Source organism: Meriones unguiculatus, chromosome 16 (assembly GCF_030254825.1).
Source record: "Meriones unguiculatus strain TT.TT164.6M chromosome 16, Bangor_MerUng_6.1, whole genome shotgun sequence".
NCBI lineage: Eukaryota > Metazoa > Chordata > Mammalia > Rodentia > Muridae > Meriones > Meriones unguiculatus.
The window spans coordinates 45,945,515-45,961,707 of record NC_083363.1 but is presented as its reverse complement, the minus strand read 5'-3'; the positions used below and the strand labels follow the sequence as shown (position 1 = coordinate 45,961,707).

Below are 16,193 nucleotides of genomic sequence, written 5' to 3'. Positions count from 1 at the left end.
CTCTCTCTCTCTCTCTCTCTCTCAGCTTTTTTATCTGATAGATTGGTTTTCATATGCCATATTTTGATTAAGAATCCTCTCCCCCATTCCCCCTAGTCGCTCCTCAAGGACCCTCCCATCTAGATCCATACCCTTTCTGTCTTTCATTAGAAAACAAACAGGCTTCTAAGGAATAATAGTAAAATAAGGTAAGAAAAATAAAAAACAAAAATCAAAATCAAAAAAATCAAAGAATATGACAAAACACGCGAACAAGAAAAGGAGCCAAAGAAATCTCCCTAGTAAGATAAAGTCTCACTTTTGGCCTCCATGGGAGTTCCATTGAGAACAGTTCCCATCATTTCTGCATCTCCTTCCTATGATTTTCTTTTTCTGATACCATATCCTGAATTCAGACTGTAGGATGTTTGTTAATACTACTATTAAAATTGCCTGCAGTCACACTTTTTTTTTTTGTGTGTGTGTGTGTGTTGTAGCTATGGGAAGGAGCTTTTGTAGACCCGCAAAACACTATCACAGAATAAACCATTGGGAATTTAAATGTATATGTGTTCTCACCTCTTTAGCATTGCATTCAAAACAAAATCATAAAACCTTAGTTTAAAGCTTCAGTTGTGAATATTTGCAAAATTAGATGGCTACAAATCTAAGATTTTGAGGTGAAGTGTTTTTATATTTAACTTAACACACAGGTATAGAAAGTCAGGCTGCAATTGAACTTGGGGGGAAAATAAATATTTAAACACACTTTTGCAGATGGTGAGCTACTGTATATATATATATATATATATGTATGTATATATATATAAACTGTGTACATATATGTGTATACTCGTGGAAGAGTCTACAGAACAGACTTTCATGTAATTTTACATACATTTTTATATTGCAAACTCTCAGAACATTATTCCTTTAATTTATGCCAAGTCACTCAATATTTAGGTGTGTATTTTTTTTAGAAATTTTATTTATTTAGTTTTGTCCCATGGCATAAGTCCTATTCTAGTAGCTATGTCATGAATAAAGGTCCCTGTAGCATGCCTGAAGCCTTGGGTTCAAGAATGCAGCACAAAACTGAAGAAGTGATTGTACACACACACACTTATATCATCTTGTAGGAAATAAGACCCCTGTTATTTCTCAGCCAACGTGTGGATCCTGTCTCTAGCACTCTTCTCTCATTATTTTTGCAAGTTATGAATGATCCTCAGTTTTGTTTATAAAATAGTACTAATTGCACTTTAAAGGGTATACAGCACATAAATTCACAAATATATGTACATGTGTATCCCTGTAAATCACATACAAACACGTTCAGAGCCTGAATGTACATGTCCCTACACTAACGTTAAAGGGCTTATTATTGTTTATCTCATTATTTCTGAGGTCTTAATTCCTCTTTCTGCCACCCATATTGGTTTCCTTCTCTAAAATAATAGTTCTAAGTTGCTTCCATTCTTTTTATGTCTTTTCCTTTTGAGTATATTCCATTTTGTTAAAATTATCAAGGCTCAACAGCCTTAGCTCTCTCAACTCCGCACTGTTGTGCCTTGACATTTCTTGACCGGTTCTCCATTCCATTTCCCTAAATAAACCATACTTGCTTCCATTACCTCTGATTGGCAACACTTTGCCCATCTCTTCCCAAGTTCACTCTTGGAACTCAAGCGTGTCACCACATCCCTCTCTTGAACAATCAGAGTAGTAAGACCGTTTTTTTTTCTATTTAGACAAGTGGACAGTTATTTTGTGTAAAGGAAAACAAGACAACAGCAACAACAAAAACACATGTCTTATGCAAAATGCTTGACTTAGAACCCCACAGCTCTTTTCTGGGTCTGTCAGAGTCCTTCCAGTTCAAACATAGTTCTCCAGGTTATGTATTATGGAGCTGCAGTATACTCACCCAGAATCTACTTACTTCTTTCTGAAACGGTTGTTTTAATTTTTCCATATTAGTGGATGAAATATTAAGTCTAGAAAAGTTATTCTTATCTCAGGTCACACTTGAGTTTTTCTTAGGTGCTTAGAAATCTCATCAAGGAGTAAAGTAAGATCACAGGGGAATTGTAGTACTGAGGAGATGCCCCAATGCTAATGTGAAAACTGTACAATTTATAAACCACCGCGAAAAAAACATGTGTTTTGAACAATATGATTCTTATAATTGTGGCTTATAAATAGGAATAAATAAAACATTGTTTAGTGTTGGAAATGATATGGTCATATAAATTTCTCCTGTCTCAGCCAGTTTTTTTTATAGTTGAGGTAATGTGAAGGTCAGCTCGAAACAGGTGAGCTATCTGAAAAAGTAGAATGTCACCAGCTTCTTCCTAAGCTGGAAGTGGCAATGATGGGTGAGATTTCAGGGCATGAAGCAGTATCTAATAAAGCCTTAATACACATCCGATGAAGATAAAATGTACCTTTATTATATATGTAAGCTGCATTCTCTTGTTCTCAGAAAACTGACATTTTTCCTTTTCATTGTTCTGAAATGCAAGACATAACTTGAAGCAAAATCAACCTCGTATAAATTATTTTACTTCAAAGAAAAAATATCACACTAGATAAACATGGAATGAAGTCATCATAAATACATTTTGGGTAACCAATACGTATTGTTCTCATGCTTAAAGACAATAAACACGCTCATTATTGCTGTTTATAAGGATGAGATAATGTTACACTCTTGCCAATGCACGACAGGCATTCTTAATCACATCACTTACTTAAAAGAATACTAAAATGATGAAAATAGTGGAAGCATCCTACTGCTTTATGAAGAGATATACACATGTACGTATGTGCTTTCAATTTTAATCTTAGTACTTACTTCAGAAAATTGCTTCATAATGATTTAGAATACCATATGAAGATAACTACCATTGTATTCACAAATATATCTTCAGATACTGTCATATCTAAGAGATCTTAACTTACCCACGCATTAGCCAGCTGTGCTCAATCAGGTCTATAAATAAATAAAATGTTCTTTAACCTCGATTTTTATTTCTTAGCCTTAGAATAAGCTGAAGAGGCATGCTCTCTTGGCTTTCTATTTGCCATAGACTTGCTTCCTGCACCATAGAACTATGAACATTGTTAGAACATACGCGCATTTAGATTTCACATTCTTTTGAATACCATGGTGTTCATCATTCTAATTGCACACACTTATTCAGTCAACATATCTCTATTGCATTTCTGCCTCCTGTTCTCCGTGTTTGGCACACTGGACATATACAGTTCAATATTGGAATGAAAGCCTGAAATCTTTGACTCTGGAGGGTTCGCGAGAAGCTGATTATACCAGGGCAACCTAGGTTAGCCCTTTGTAATGTGATGATATGCATAGATGACAGTGACAATTCCATCTCAATAACTGTGTGATGAGTGTTCCTCTTATAGCTTAAAAATCACGTTAAGAGTATCCAGATTTTCCGTGGACAAATGTGTTGGTGTTAAGTTAATGAAACCTGCTGACTGAAGATCTTTTTTGGCACTAATGTTTTAGGGTTCTCCCACCATGCCTTTCTAGAAGGGGATACGCAACCCCACGAACAACTGATCAACCAGTCCTTAGGGGGAAGCACCCCACTCGCTCGCGGTCCAGTGAGCGCTCTAGTGTCAGAACCCTGTGTTCTATGCACCACCTTACCCCTGGAGGGTCGGCGCCACCTTCTCCGCTTCTGACAAGGTTGCTATTCAGTGTCCAGCCCAGCATTCGTGTCCTGATGCGGGGCTTTGGTGTGGTGTTGTCCCTTCCCGAGCACTCGAAGCTTTCACTCATTATGACACCATAGTTTTTAATCTTTTCTTTGTGGCCTTTAATCCCCTCTCACACCCCTTACCACTCGCATCTACCCTCACCATGCTGGCAGTATCCTCTATTCCTGCCGGTTAGTCGCCATCGAAAACTAAATCTGGCTGTGTTCTGTCCTTTCATCTGTTTGTGGCATATCATACCTACTTTATTATGTGAAATGCTTTTTGATGATGTATTCAGAATTAAATATGTACTTGTTCATTAACATATAACAGAATTAAGAGTAACCTTCTTACATGTGTTCATAAAACCATATACTATTTAAGCTTTCTTTAATTGCAAAGTTTCTTAACGCGAGCAGATGGGGGTCAGCTTTATCCGGGTGGGGATGAAGTATCTGCATGCTTCTCATATTCTCATTTTCAATTTTAATCCTCACATCAGAATATCCTGTAGCGCGGGTCCAGGGTTATTTAAAGTCCGTTTCAAGGTTTGTGGTTTGTTTCTATTTTGAAAGAATGCACAACTTATTTGGTAACTCAGGTCAGGCTGTGCATCAAGAACTAATTATTATAAATAACTCTAAAGTATGGATGAGTGTAGCTGTAGCTGATTGGCAACATGCCTTCGTAACTATTTTTTTTTCTATACTTTAACACGCAGAGGCTGTGGTCAGTTCTGCCATGACACTAACAAAAAGTGAATGTCTTTAAGAAAGTACAGTCTCCTAGAAAATTATTATATACTGAGTCTCATTCTGCTCAATTCAAGAATTCACTATGAAGAATGTGTAGGACGGGAGCTGACCTGCCTCCTTCAGCCTCTTATGATAGTGTTCCTTTTACCTGTGTCATTTAAAGTATTTGATTATACTGTGTCATTTAAGGTATTTGATTTGATGCCTATTTTAGTAGGGCTGGAGAAGCATTTTGTTGTTGTTGCTGCTGTTGTTGACTTTCCTGGAATTTCACCTTCCCTCTGCTGTTTGCCTACAGAATGCACAGACAAGGAAGCCCAACCCAGTCTCCTCCAGCAGACACATCCTTTGGCAGTCGCCGTGGAAGACAGCTCCCACAGGTGCCCGTGAGGAGTGGCAGTATAGAACAAGGTATCCCAAAAAAGAGCCATCCTTGTCCAAATACCTGGAGTTGAAAAACTTCTTCTCTTATTCCCCCTCCTCTTTAATTACACGGCACTCTTCTATTACACACAACCCTCTGAAGCCTACGAGTTTTAAGTGTCTTATAATTTCACCCCAGCACCTACTTCTAGAGGTTCATGCCATATAATACAGTCAGTGTTTGATGAGTGAGTGAATGGCTGAATTTAAATGATAGGTTCACAGAATGGGTGGAGACCTGAACAGTTTTTGCAAAAGCATAAAACCAGGCGCTAGATATTTTCGCATTCTCCATACTGTCTGTTAGTTTATGTGCTGAACGAAAATCATAGGGTTATTTTTAAAAATTTAAAGATTAAATATCATTCAGTGATGCATTAATGTTTTCCATTTTAGCTTCATTGCCAATATCAAGAGTTTTAACTAGTTTGATGATGTAAGATTACTTGGGACATACATTTGTTATTTTCCTACATTGCTTTGATTTCCTACATTAAGCATACATGGGTAGCTTTGTTTTTCTAATAAAATGTGTGTGTGTGTGTGTGTGTGTGTGTGTGTGTGTGTGTTTGGTGGAGGGAGGTGTTCTTTGAAACAAAGATTAAAATTTGAAATGCTAGACTGAAATACTGTTTTCCCTGACCCGTTTCTTAGTAAGTCAATGACATTAGCATTTTCTATCACATTTATTACTAATGCCTAAAGGAACTGTTGAATTCTTCTCTAGTTCAGGGTTGTGGTTCAAGAAAAATGAACATAATTAATTGTCCGCTGCAATTTGCATACCTATGAAATACCCGGATGGCTAACTTTCTGAATACTCCAACACTGTTGGTTGTTGCTGCTATCATATTCCCAACTCCTCAAGGACTGCATTGTTTCAGGGATGCCTGCAGCCCATTTTACCATGCAAAATACTTGATGATAGCAACATTAGTGTGAATAAGTGGTGTTGATGCTGCAAAAGGTACCAAATGCTACATTTACAGGCAGTTTTGTGTGTGTGAGAGTGTGTTGTATGTGTGTTTAATCGTGTTTCTTTTTGGTATATCATGCTTTAGTGTTCAGGGATGGGATGAATGTATACATTTAGTCAATTGGGAAAATGCAGACTTGGTTGAAACTCTTTTCCCAAATACCAGTAATTGATTGTAGAATCCACATTTCTAGTAAACTTTTTTTTCTGTAATGTTTTGAGTTGATTAAGCAAATTATTGTAATTTGAACTATACAGCTGTCAAAATTTTAAATGTTTTTAAGAAATAGATGATGGTGTTTAAACTTATTCGTGAACTCTTGTTGCACAACTGAATGAGCTATAAATTTGGATGCTTTGCTGCAAACCCAGTGTTGCTGGCCACACTGCAACTCAGCAAGTCATGTGTTCTTCAAATTCTTTGCATTTCCTCCAGTTGCAAGTAAAACACTCCATGGCATATGAGGGTAAACAGTGGGATTACTGTAATGTTTTTGTTTTGCAAAATCAGCGGGATTATCTGTTTATTTCTCAAATTTATGTTCCATTGTTCATATCTACTGTTTATGATATTCATATTGGCAGTTGTCTTTCACAGAAAACATCAATGTGTAAGGACTGAACTGAGGTGGGAAGAGGGGATGAGTAGGAAAGTCACCATTGGAGTTACTTTGCTTATTTATCATGAAAAGTACTTTAGAAAACACAGTCGGTCATTAAAAGTTCCTGAAACATTCTGATATAGACAGAGCTTTTAGACTAGAACAGTCATTATGTTCTATTTAATCTAAGTGTTCCAAGGTGTTACTTCTTGATATTGATCCATGCTTTGCAGCTTGTGGTAAAGGATGGTAGTGTTTTCCACCATCTAATGGGTGGGTTTCATACTCAACAGTTCACATGACGTATTTTGTCCTTAATTGTTTCTGAAAATAATTTGATCCATCCACTAAGTATGCTTCATTTAAATGAATTTTGCTGCTCTTAAGGTAACAGAAGTATGTCATCCACTTCCCTTTTGGTGGGCTTGTTGGTTTGTAGTACTATCTTATATGAGAATTAACATCAACGGTAGTTTATTTGTGACTGCTTAAGCTCCTATTCACCTGACTTCTGGTTTTTCTTGTTTAATTTGTTATGAAGGTCTGGCTTACATGTTCTTTAAAACGTAATTCTGTTTATAAACAACTGATTGGTAAGAACAAATGTTTTCAGTGGTTTAGTTTCCTAAAAAGTGATAAAATCTTTTGATACAATCATAAATAATTTTGTTAATACATTTTTCTGTATATGATTACCTATGTTATTGTTTTGAGTTAGATATTTGATTTTCTGAATATAGTTTTAAACTTTTTTCGATAATATTTACTGTATCTTCTATACTATAAACAGATTTTCCAATTGTAAAAAAATATTTTAAAAGATGTATTTATTTACTATTTTAAAAATAGTTGAGGCTTCCTTTAAAAAGTTGGAGTTACTAGCCCATTTCCTATATGAAGTCTAGTTATATAAATGTAGATGACAGGAAAAGCTGATGATTGCAATACAGATATTGAGATAAAAGGCATGTTAAGATATACTTTACCATAATCTTAATAGTATGTAGAAAATGAAAATGGAGACTTTCTTGAAATTTCTTTGATTATGTGTCAGTATCGAATACAGTATAGTGACATTTTACTTAGAATGAAGATAAAGGCTGCCAGGATTGATTGTGTAAAAAGCGTGTTGTTTTCTGAAACAGGTCAGATAATCTGTACTTCATTAATGCTTCTTAATGAAGCATGTAAAGATCACTCACAAGCAAACGTTAAGGACAGACCATTGGATCCCTGTGTTGACATTGCATGTACTACTTAAAATCTGAAACCATACTAAAACCTCAGCTCAGATGTGGCTGGAAAGTTATTTTGCAATAAAGGATATAACAGGAAGGAGGTAGATATGAAATTTTATGAACTACCTAAGATATGTAGTATGTCAAAAATGAGTAGTTTCATCTTGAGACATTTACTATAATTAATCTGAATAAAAGGGAAAGAGTACTTACATTTGGATATGTATTGTTCACACAGAAATGCCACATAAGTATTTCTATGCCGTAAGTTTTGTACTTTCTATTCAATAGAAAAATGGGATTAATCACATGGAATTTCAAATCATAGGAAAGGGCAATTTTACAATTAAAGTTTCTGTGTCGATTAAGCATGTTTTCAGTACTTTACCGTGGAAAACAGTGGGTGGATTTAAATAGAAATGTTTTAATAAATTTGCTGCCAAAATATGCAGTTCTTAATATAGGCAATAAAAATTATTGTAGCATATGCGTTGGGAATATCAAACAAGTTATTTTCCCAATACTTTTGTTTCATTTAAATATTTGAATTGCTGTATTCATTTTTGGATTAATTTCAGTATCACATGTGAAACTTTCTCATGGTTTACCATTGCAGTTTACCATGTCATCTTTATGTGTTATGCATTTTTATTATTCATGCCATTTTCTTAATTCACATTTCCATGTCTAACTATAAATTTGCTGATTTCTTTCTTTTGTTTCCATCATTATGTGCATTTAATTCATTGAAGAACAAGAAAAATATAACTCTTCCACTAAAGGTAAATATTAATGTAATTTTTAATGATTCATACTGTTACTTTTATAATATGTAAGAGTTATGTAACTATTAGAATGATGAACGAAATTATTTAACAGGTAGTTATTTCTCTGAAGGGATGTTGCCACTTATTAATTCTTTCATATTAGATGAAGTGTAGATCAAGGAGAAGAACATCCTAAAATTAAAACCAGTATTGATGCAATATTCATTTATCTACATTGATAACTAAGACAATTCTGTAAATTAATTATGTATAATCCCATGTTTATATTTTTATTTTATTATAAGAATTCATGACATTCATTATTTCTTTCTGAGTTTCCTTGCTTTAATTCTATTTTTGTACTCTCATGGCTAAAGGATTTGATCCTGATTTCCCATTACTCTCTCTGGGTAGCATCTACTCTACAGAAAAGAAAATCCCTAAATCTTATTGTCTAGATAGCATGATCTCCATGAACTTTCTAGCCCTCACTGCAGTCAGGCATGTTTATAGCAGCTACCTAACTATTTACAGTTCTGGGCTTCAATATTATTTGAATATTGACCTATTTATCTGAGGGATATAGGAAATAAAATTCATTCAACGTATCTCAACCCTGAGATGTCTCCGATCTCATCTTTTTTTTTTTTTGAAACACAAGATATTCTTGATCTTTGCACTTAAATTTCAATTAATTATGTATAATCCCATGTTTATATTTTTATTTTATTATAAGAATTCATGACATTCATTATTTCTTTCTGAGTTTCCTTGCTTTAATTCTATTTTTGTACTCTCATGGCTAAAGGATTTGATCTTTCTAATAGAAACTCACCTGGACCTTTTTACTGCCCACATCAGTTCTGAGTAAGAATTGTATTTGACCTGATGATTAAATTTTTTAATATGAGTTTATAAATTAGTCTTATAATGGTTTAATAATAGTTGCTTGTGCAGTGTTTGTAGGTATGTTTGTTGAATATTTAAAGAACAGTTTGAACTGATTTGTTTATTTTAGGAATTCTCAAAGCTAATCATGATAACAGCACCGTCCCTATTCAAGGCATCTGCCCTTGGGGTTGGGAAGATCCTCTGATGGTTAAGAGCACTCTTGGGGCTTGAGGAAGACCCACCTGAACTGAGTTCAGTTTTCAGCATTCACCTTAAGCAGCTCCCAACCACCTGTAAATCTGGTTTCAGCACCCAGTTCTCCTGTCTGAACTCTGTGCACCTGCACACTAGTGGCGCACATACAGAGACTCAGGCACAGATGCCCACACACATGCACATATATAAAACAAATAAAAATAAAAGAGCCCCGCCTTTTACCTCATATTCGTATTAGTGAACAAAGAGGTGTTTTCTTGTTTTGAGAATCCTGCCTTAGTAAACTCAAATATCAAATGCATTATTCAAATTTCTTAATATGTTATACTAGGATATGTTATGAATCTCAGTGGGAGATAATATTCAACAAATCAGTATTTAATGATATTCAGTAATCAACAGATAATACTCCTTGATTAGTGTACACTTATAAAAAAATTAATTATGTGCCTGACACATACAGTACATATCGAGTACATACTGTTTGACATGCTAGCAACAAATAGTAACTAAAGCAAAAGTCTCCTCAGTGAAATGAAGATGCTGTTGTCCTAGGTTTCAATAAGCTCATGACCATCTACTGTTCTTGATTTATGTATCAGAAGGAACTTTATATTCACTAACACCAACATGATTGGTGTATTGTTTTTTTTCTTAGATTATTTTCTTAGATTATTTTTTCTCAGAAAAAAATATATCTAGATTAGCAAGGTTAACAATGTGGTAAAAACCTTTTGAATTTCACATTGAAAATGAGTCTAATTCGTTTCCCAAAAGATACAGAGCAACAATTAATCAGAAGAATGGCTGCTTAGAAGTCTTCCGTATATTGCTCTTACCCAAAAGCTGCAGTTGGCTGTGCAGACTCTCCAGGTGCTGCAGCAGAATATTTAAGAGCTTGCTACAGACCACACCAAGGGTTAACGTTTTCGCAGTTCAGTGAGCCCTGGCTGACAGGTGTTCCGCCCTGCCAGGTCTTTGAGGCAGGATGTGGGTATGGTCCACAAAACATACCGTGAAACCAGAATCAACAAATGAGACACATCTGAAGGTTCATCCAGCAAGACTCAACAGCCTTGCTGAGGATGGAGTGTTCTTCCTCGTGGGTTGGAAGGCAGCGTAGTGTAGCCGCTAACAGTGGCCCTCACAGCCCAGAAGGAATTAAAGCAGGTTCAGACTTTTCTCCAAAGTTCAGGTAAAGGCTGAAAGCAAGAGGCATGTTCACTGCATGGAAATCCCATGGCTGCAATCTGTTGGCCCTCCTCTGCAATCTATGAGAGAGAGTCTGTGTGATTTGAATGTTTGCTCCTTGAGAAAATGAGCAGTAAAGGACTGGCCAGTCTTGACTGAACATAGATGCCACTAAACTCATCAGTAGTCATTTGTTTTGATGATTTGTAGGTGAAGTTATCTTACAACTAAAGACTCTTGTTTTCCAGAAATAATGTAACACTGTCAGGGCTAAAATTGCAACAGTTCCGGGGAAACAGTTGTCCACCTGACCTTTGGAGGACTAGCCTAGTAATGTTCCAGAAAATAATCAATGATAAAATTCATCATTCCCTATATACTGATCACTCAATTAAGAGTGTCATACATTTTCACAACAATCCAGGATACAAGTATTAATATTCTTTATTTTGTATCTGAGGCACCTAAAGCTTCAAGAGATTGAAAACCTGACCCCTTGTTAGTCACTTACTTAGTGGCAAGCCTCCCTCTAAGGACCCTGTTCAAAATAACTTTGTGCTACAGGCACTCCCATGTCCTACTTTATTGAGTTCCCCCCATGCACACGGAGTATCATCAGTATGGTACTCATGTATAGACTAAGTGGACGGCCTCAGATGCTGTGAGGCAGGCCCAGAGTTTGACCAGCTAGTCTGTATCCTTTCTTCCCTGCTCCTGAGATGCAACAGTCTCTTTTATGGCATGATGATATTACATTCACGTGCCAGGTTTCTCATTAAATCACCCATGCAACAACAAAGAGAACACGCTTCATATGTGAATGGATATCACAACCTGGGCTTGAAAATTCAGGTGAAGAACTAAAAATATTCATACAACTTAATTTACCTTTGACTTCTTCTGTGTTGAAAGCTGAGAGATGGTATCATGTTAGGTTTCACAGACTGCTTTTTAGGCCTATTTTTTAATCATTCATTCTAAAAGTAAGCCAATTTTTCCCTCTTTGCTACATTTCTTGGACAGTTTTAAAGAGCCCATGAATGTAGTTTGGGGGCATCGAAATAATGATATAAGAAGATCAAAAGTGAACCAGAAATTAAATGACTTCAAGGTGAGAAAATGTTATTGTCATGATAAATTTCTATTCTTTAGCCTTTAGATGGTATTTTTTAAATGCATTATCTCTGGCTCCTGGAAGCAATTTAGAATTATAGCAGAATACATTACATTATGTTTTCTAAAAATATGATGTCCTTAATTGTAAAGCATGTGCAATTTATACACCTGGATAATGAAAGACATTTCGAGCCAAGTAATTAAATTATTTCAAAGGAACAAAAAAAAATGGCATTTTATTGCTTTTTTGTTTTCCACATGATTAATGAAATGTGTAATAATTATTGGAACAAGATTGTAAGAGCTGTTTCATGGATGTCGCTAGTTAACTGCATTTCTAACCTAAGTTCTATAATAAACGCTAAAGCATATTGCCTTTACTTTTCTCTGCTAAATGATGACAGAAACAGTTTGACTGTTAAGTTATGCAAGATAAATTTTATGGGGGTATGGCATTAGCCTTAATTAGATTGAATTTATATAAGAATGAAAATACAATTTATAATATTTAGGATTTTGAAATACAATCCATGGTTGTGTGCTTGCTCAGTGTTTAGCAAACCCTAGGCTCTATCTGTACCTGTCATTTGAGAGAGCAACAGAGAGCTGTGGGAAGGGCAAAGACAAGCAGACAGAGAGGGAATATTTTTGGAAGGTGCATATTCCTTAATTTTTTTGGGCTAAACCATTCAGGTACAGTGTTTTTACTGGAGCAAATTTGTAAATAGCGATTTGAAGTTTCCACATTGAAAGGCTGTTCAGTTGATCATTTCAACCCCTTTATCACTGGCTACTCAGAGGGTCCAGTGGCAAATCACACAATTGAGAAGCTGCAGTTTTGACCTTCCCTTCAGTTGCCTTCAGTGTATTTACTAACAACCACGTTATGATAGGGATAAGGCTTCTTGACATTTCACACATAACATTGCAAGATACGCCCAGCCAGTCAAAGACTTTGCTCTCCTCCTGAGACTTATAATGAAAGTGAAGAGGAAAATATCTAACCATGGTGTCCAACCATGGACTGTCTCTTTAATGTGCGCTGTCTAGTTGTGAACACCCTTCAAATACTGCAGATGGGGGAAAGAGACTGTCCAAATGAGCCGAATCTATCACTGTTGTTGGAACACTGAGTATGATGGCTGAACATTAGAGGTCATCTGACACCTAAAGACTGGTTCCTCCTCACCCAGAGGACAAATTGCCCTGGCAGCCCTTTGACAAAGTATTAAATCTTAACAGAGACTATTGCTCTTAAAATTCAAAACAAAACTAAAACACCTCATTTCTCTGTGAACTTGAGTAGTGCAGAAAAGCTAGGTAAGTGATTCTTCCATCCATAGATGACCTTGTCTGTCAAAGGACAGGCAATATGGTGTGCGGGAGCTTGCAGATTTTCAGCTGGAGATGGCGTGAACACTGTAGGTTGTTCACTGGAAATAAAGTATGCTAAAACAAAATGGGAGGTCAGCAGGCTGCAGTGGTGATTTGAGTGATTATGTATGTAAATATTTTTTTTTACCTGTGCCAGTGTTCCATTTCTATTAACTAGACCAAATAGACTGTCTCCTTTAAATTTTCTAAAGAAAGTATTTTTTAAAAAGTGAATATACTGTGGTATATTCACTCAGTGGGTGTTAATTTGCTTGCCACTGATTCTCATTCTTTATGCTCAAGAGATAAAGGTTACCTCTTACTGTCCCAGTCATCATTGAATACTGGATAATATCTGATAGGGTCAAGTTAAGCTGCAAGAACAACTAAAAACATTTCTATACTTGCAAACAAGGAAGTCACCGAGGATTTGAGAACTTCTACAGAGTGGAAAAAAAATACCCTACAAATTTTATTTTTGTGCATAATATATACGACAGTTCTGGGTATAAAAGTTAAATAGGGATCTGAGAAACCATTAGCTTAAGTCTGAAAATGAGCGGCATCATCAAGGGGAGATGCTGTCTCTTAATTTTAAAACAAGACAGAGATAATAATGTAAAATTCAGCTCACCTTTATCATGACACCTAAAGTTTGCGTAAATTGGTGAATTTAAAATGCTGGAAAGAATGTCATAGAGCCAAAAACAGAATCATTGTGGTTTCTGTCTTTATAAATGTAGGAAAAAAAAAAAAAAAAGATGGCAAGAGGGGTTCTCTCAGGACTCTTTTCTCTTTAAAAATGGAAATTACGAATAGATGCATTTGAGGAACCAGTGAACTGCTGAAGAGCAATGAGATCTAATCCCCACCCCTCTCAACTCTGTCACCACACTAAGCAAGGAAGAATGTCTGTGAATACTGACATTATTGCATTTTAAATCCTCAAACGTCAGTCCCCCTTACCAGATTAAATCTCTTAATATCTAGGTGAGCCTTTGTGTTCAGACTTTGTAACATTTTTACCTGCTGCAGTTCAACTAGCCAAAACTTTTTAATGTTTGAGTATTTTCTGTTCTCTATGTTATGTTACTGCTGGCCTCCCTTAGTCTCTGGGAGTGGAGTTACTGCCTAAAGCACAGTGCTTGAGGGAAAAAAAATCTTTTCACTGTTGTCAATATCTGAGCAGTCAAATGTTACATTCTGACAATTTTCAGGATATTTGTCTCTCTTTTAGAAAGGTACACTGGAGAAAGGAGAAGGTACCATTCCTTCCATGCTATCACTATGCTGTCATTTAAGAAGGAAGCAGGGAATTTAATTTTTCCAATTGTGAAATATTGTAGCACATCAAAATGGGATTAATTATCTTATGCAACGGTTGTTATTATGTTTCAGTGTTGATTCATATGAACTAGTGTTTTCGAAATGAATGCTGAAAATCTTCCTTATTTCAAGAAACGTGATTTTGCCCTTTTAAGATCATATTTCAAAGGAAACGTTTCACATGAAAAATATGAGAAGTTTCTGTGTGTCTGCGTGTTTTGGCTAGGCCTATAGTCTATGCATACACTCCATGATGTAGTGCAGTGCCCAAGGAGGCCAGAAGAGGGCATCAGATACGATGAGCTGGAGTTAAAGAAGGCTGAGAATTGAAACTGGATTCTCCGGAAGAGCAGCCAGTGATCTTTCATTTGAGCCCTCTCTCCACACCCAAATATCAAAACCTAAGCTTATGTTAATTTCTAGTTTTATATACTTTGAAATTGGTACAGATTCATTTTTACATAAATGTAAATTCATGAAAAGTTTATTTTAATTAAGAATGCTAATAAATCACATACCACTCTAACATTTGAAATTTTTAGGCAAATTAGAAACATTCCAAAAGTAACATTGTCTTTGGAAGTGATATATAAAAATTCAACACTCAGATAATGGATATCAAAGATTATTAATATTTTCAAAAAGATTTTTTCAATAAAATTATAAGAGGGGGATCTGGAGAGATGACTAGCATTGGAGAACATTTGCTGCTTTTTCTGAGGACTTGAGGTTGGGTCCAGGCTCACAACTACCTCTGACTCTGGCTCTAAATGATGCAGTGTCCTCTTCTGGCATATATGTTTGTACAAACACACACACATACACACACACGAATCTATGCATAAGTAAAAAATAATGAAATGATATTTAATTTTTTACTCCTAGGGTTTTAAAACAATGTGAGAGGCAGAGCTATTAAAAGACACACAGGCTTAGGCAGATATTCATAAATGATTTTAGGTTGCTTGTAGATCTGCAGAAGCCTTTCCCTTTTTTTTTTTTTTTATCATGTATCTGTGTGAATCTAGGAATAAGGTGAAATAGCTTGAACATTTTCAATAGATCAAGAATTCTTTGTCCATGAGATGGCTCAGTAGGTAACAGGACATGCCTGCAAGCTTGGCCCCCACAGCCAAGTTGACACATGGTATCCACATGGTAAAGAGAACATATATCCAGTAAATTGTCTTCTGGACATCAATTCTCAGGCCATGGCGCGCACACACACACACACACACACACACACACATACATTTATAAAGAATTCTTAGTACAGTACATAATATAAAGAGGAATGCTTTTTTTCTATAAAACCCATCTTTATTTTTAGTACTCTAGAACATTTTCCATTAGAAAATTAATAGTACTTTCTAAGTAACTTTTCTAAATTACTTTCTAAGCTACTAATCTTACCCTGTGTGCTCCAATTGCAGTTCTTTTTGTGAGGTTTTAGGAAACTATGTATGGCTCGTAAGTGTGGCCCTGCTTCTTTGTATCCTTGGTGGTATTTTTACAAGCATTAGTCTGAACAAAAGTCCCTGAATTTGAACAGAATAATGAACAAGACATTGGTGTGAGGAGAAAAAAAAAATCTCCTTCACTGCAGT

General features: G+C 35.7%; 1 protein-coding gene across 50 annotated transcripts in view; it reads left to right on the top strand.

Annotated features, from left to right (window-relative positions):
* The window catches only part of Rims1 (regulating synaptic membrane exocytosis 1), a 479,343-nt gene that overhangs the window by 364,176 nt on the left and 98,974 nt on the right, over nt 1-16,193 (top strand). For 29 of the 50 annotated variants that reach the window (XM_060369759.1, XM_060369761.1, XM_060369763.1 and 26 more), the window contains one exon: nt 4,765-4,877. In XM_060369759.1, the coding sequence (XP_060225742.1) occupies nt 4,765-4,877 (113 nt within the window). Of the gene's footprint in view, nt 1-3,517; nt 3,701-4,764; nt 4,878-8,457; nt 8,488-16,193 lie in introns of all 50 variants that reach the window. The other 21 variants (XM_060369758.1, XM_060369788.1, XM_060369787.1 and 18 more) reach the window with 2 other exon arrangements.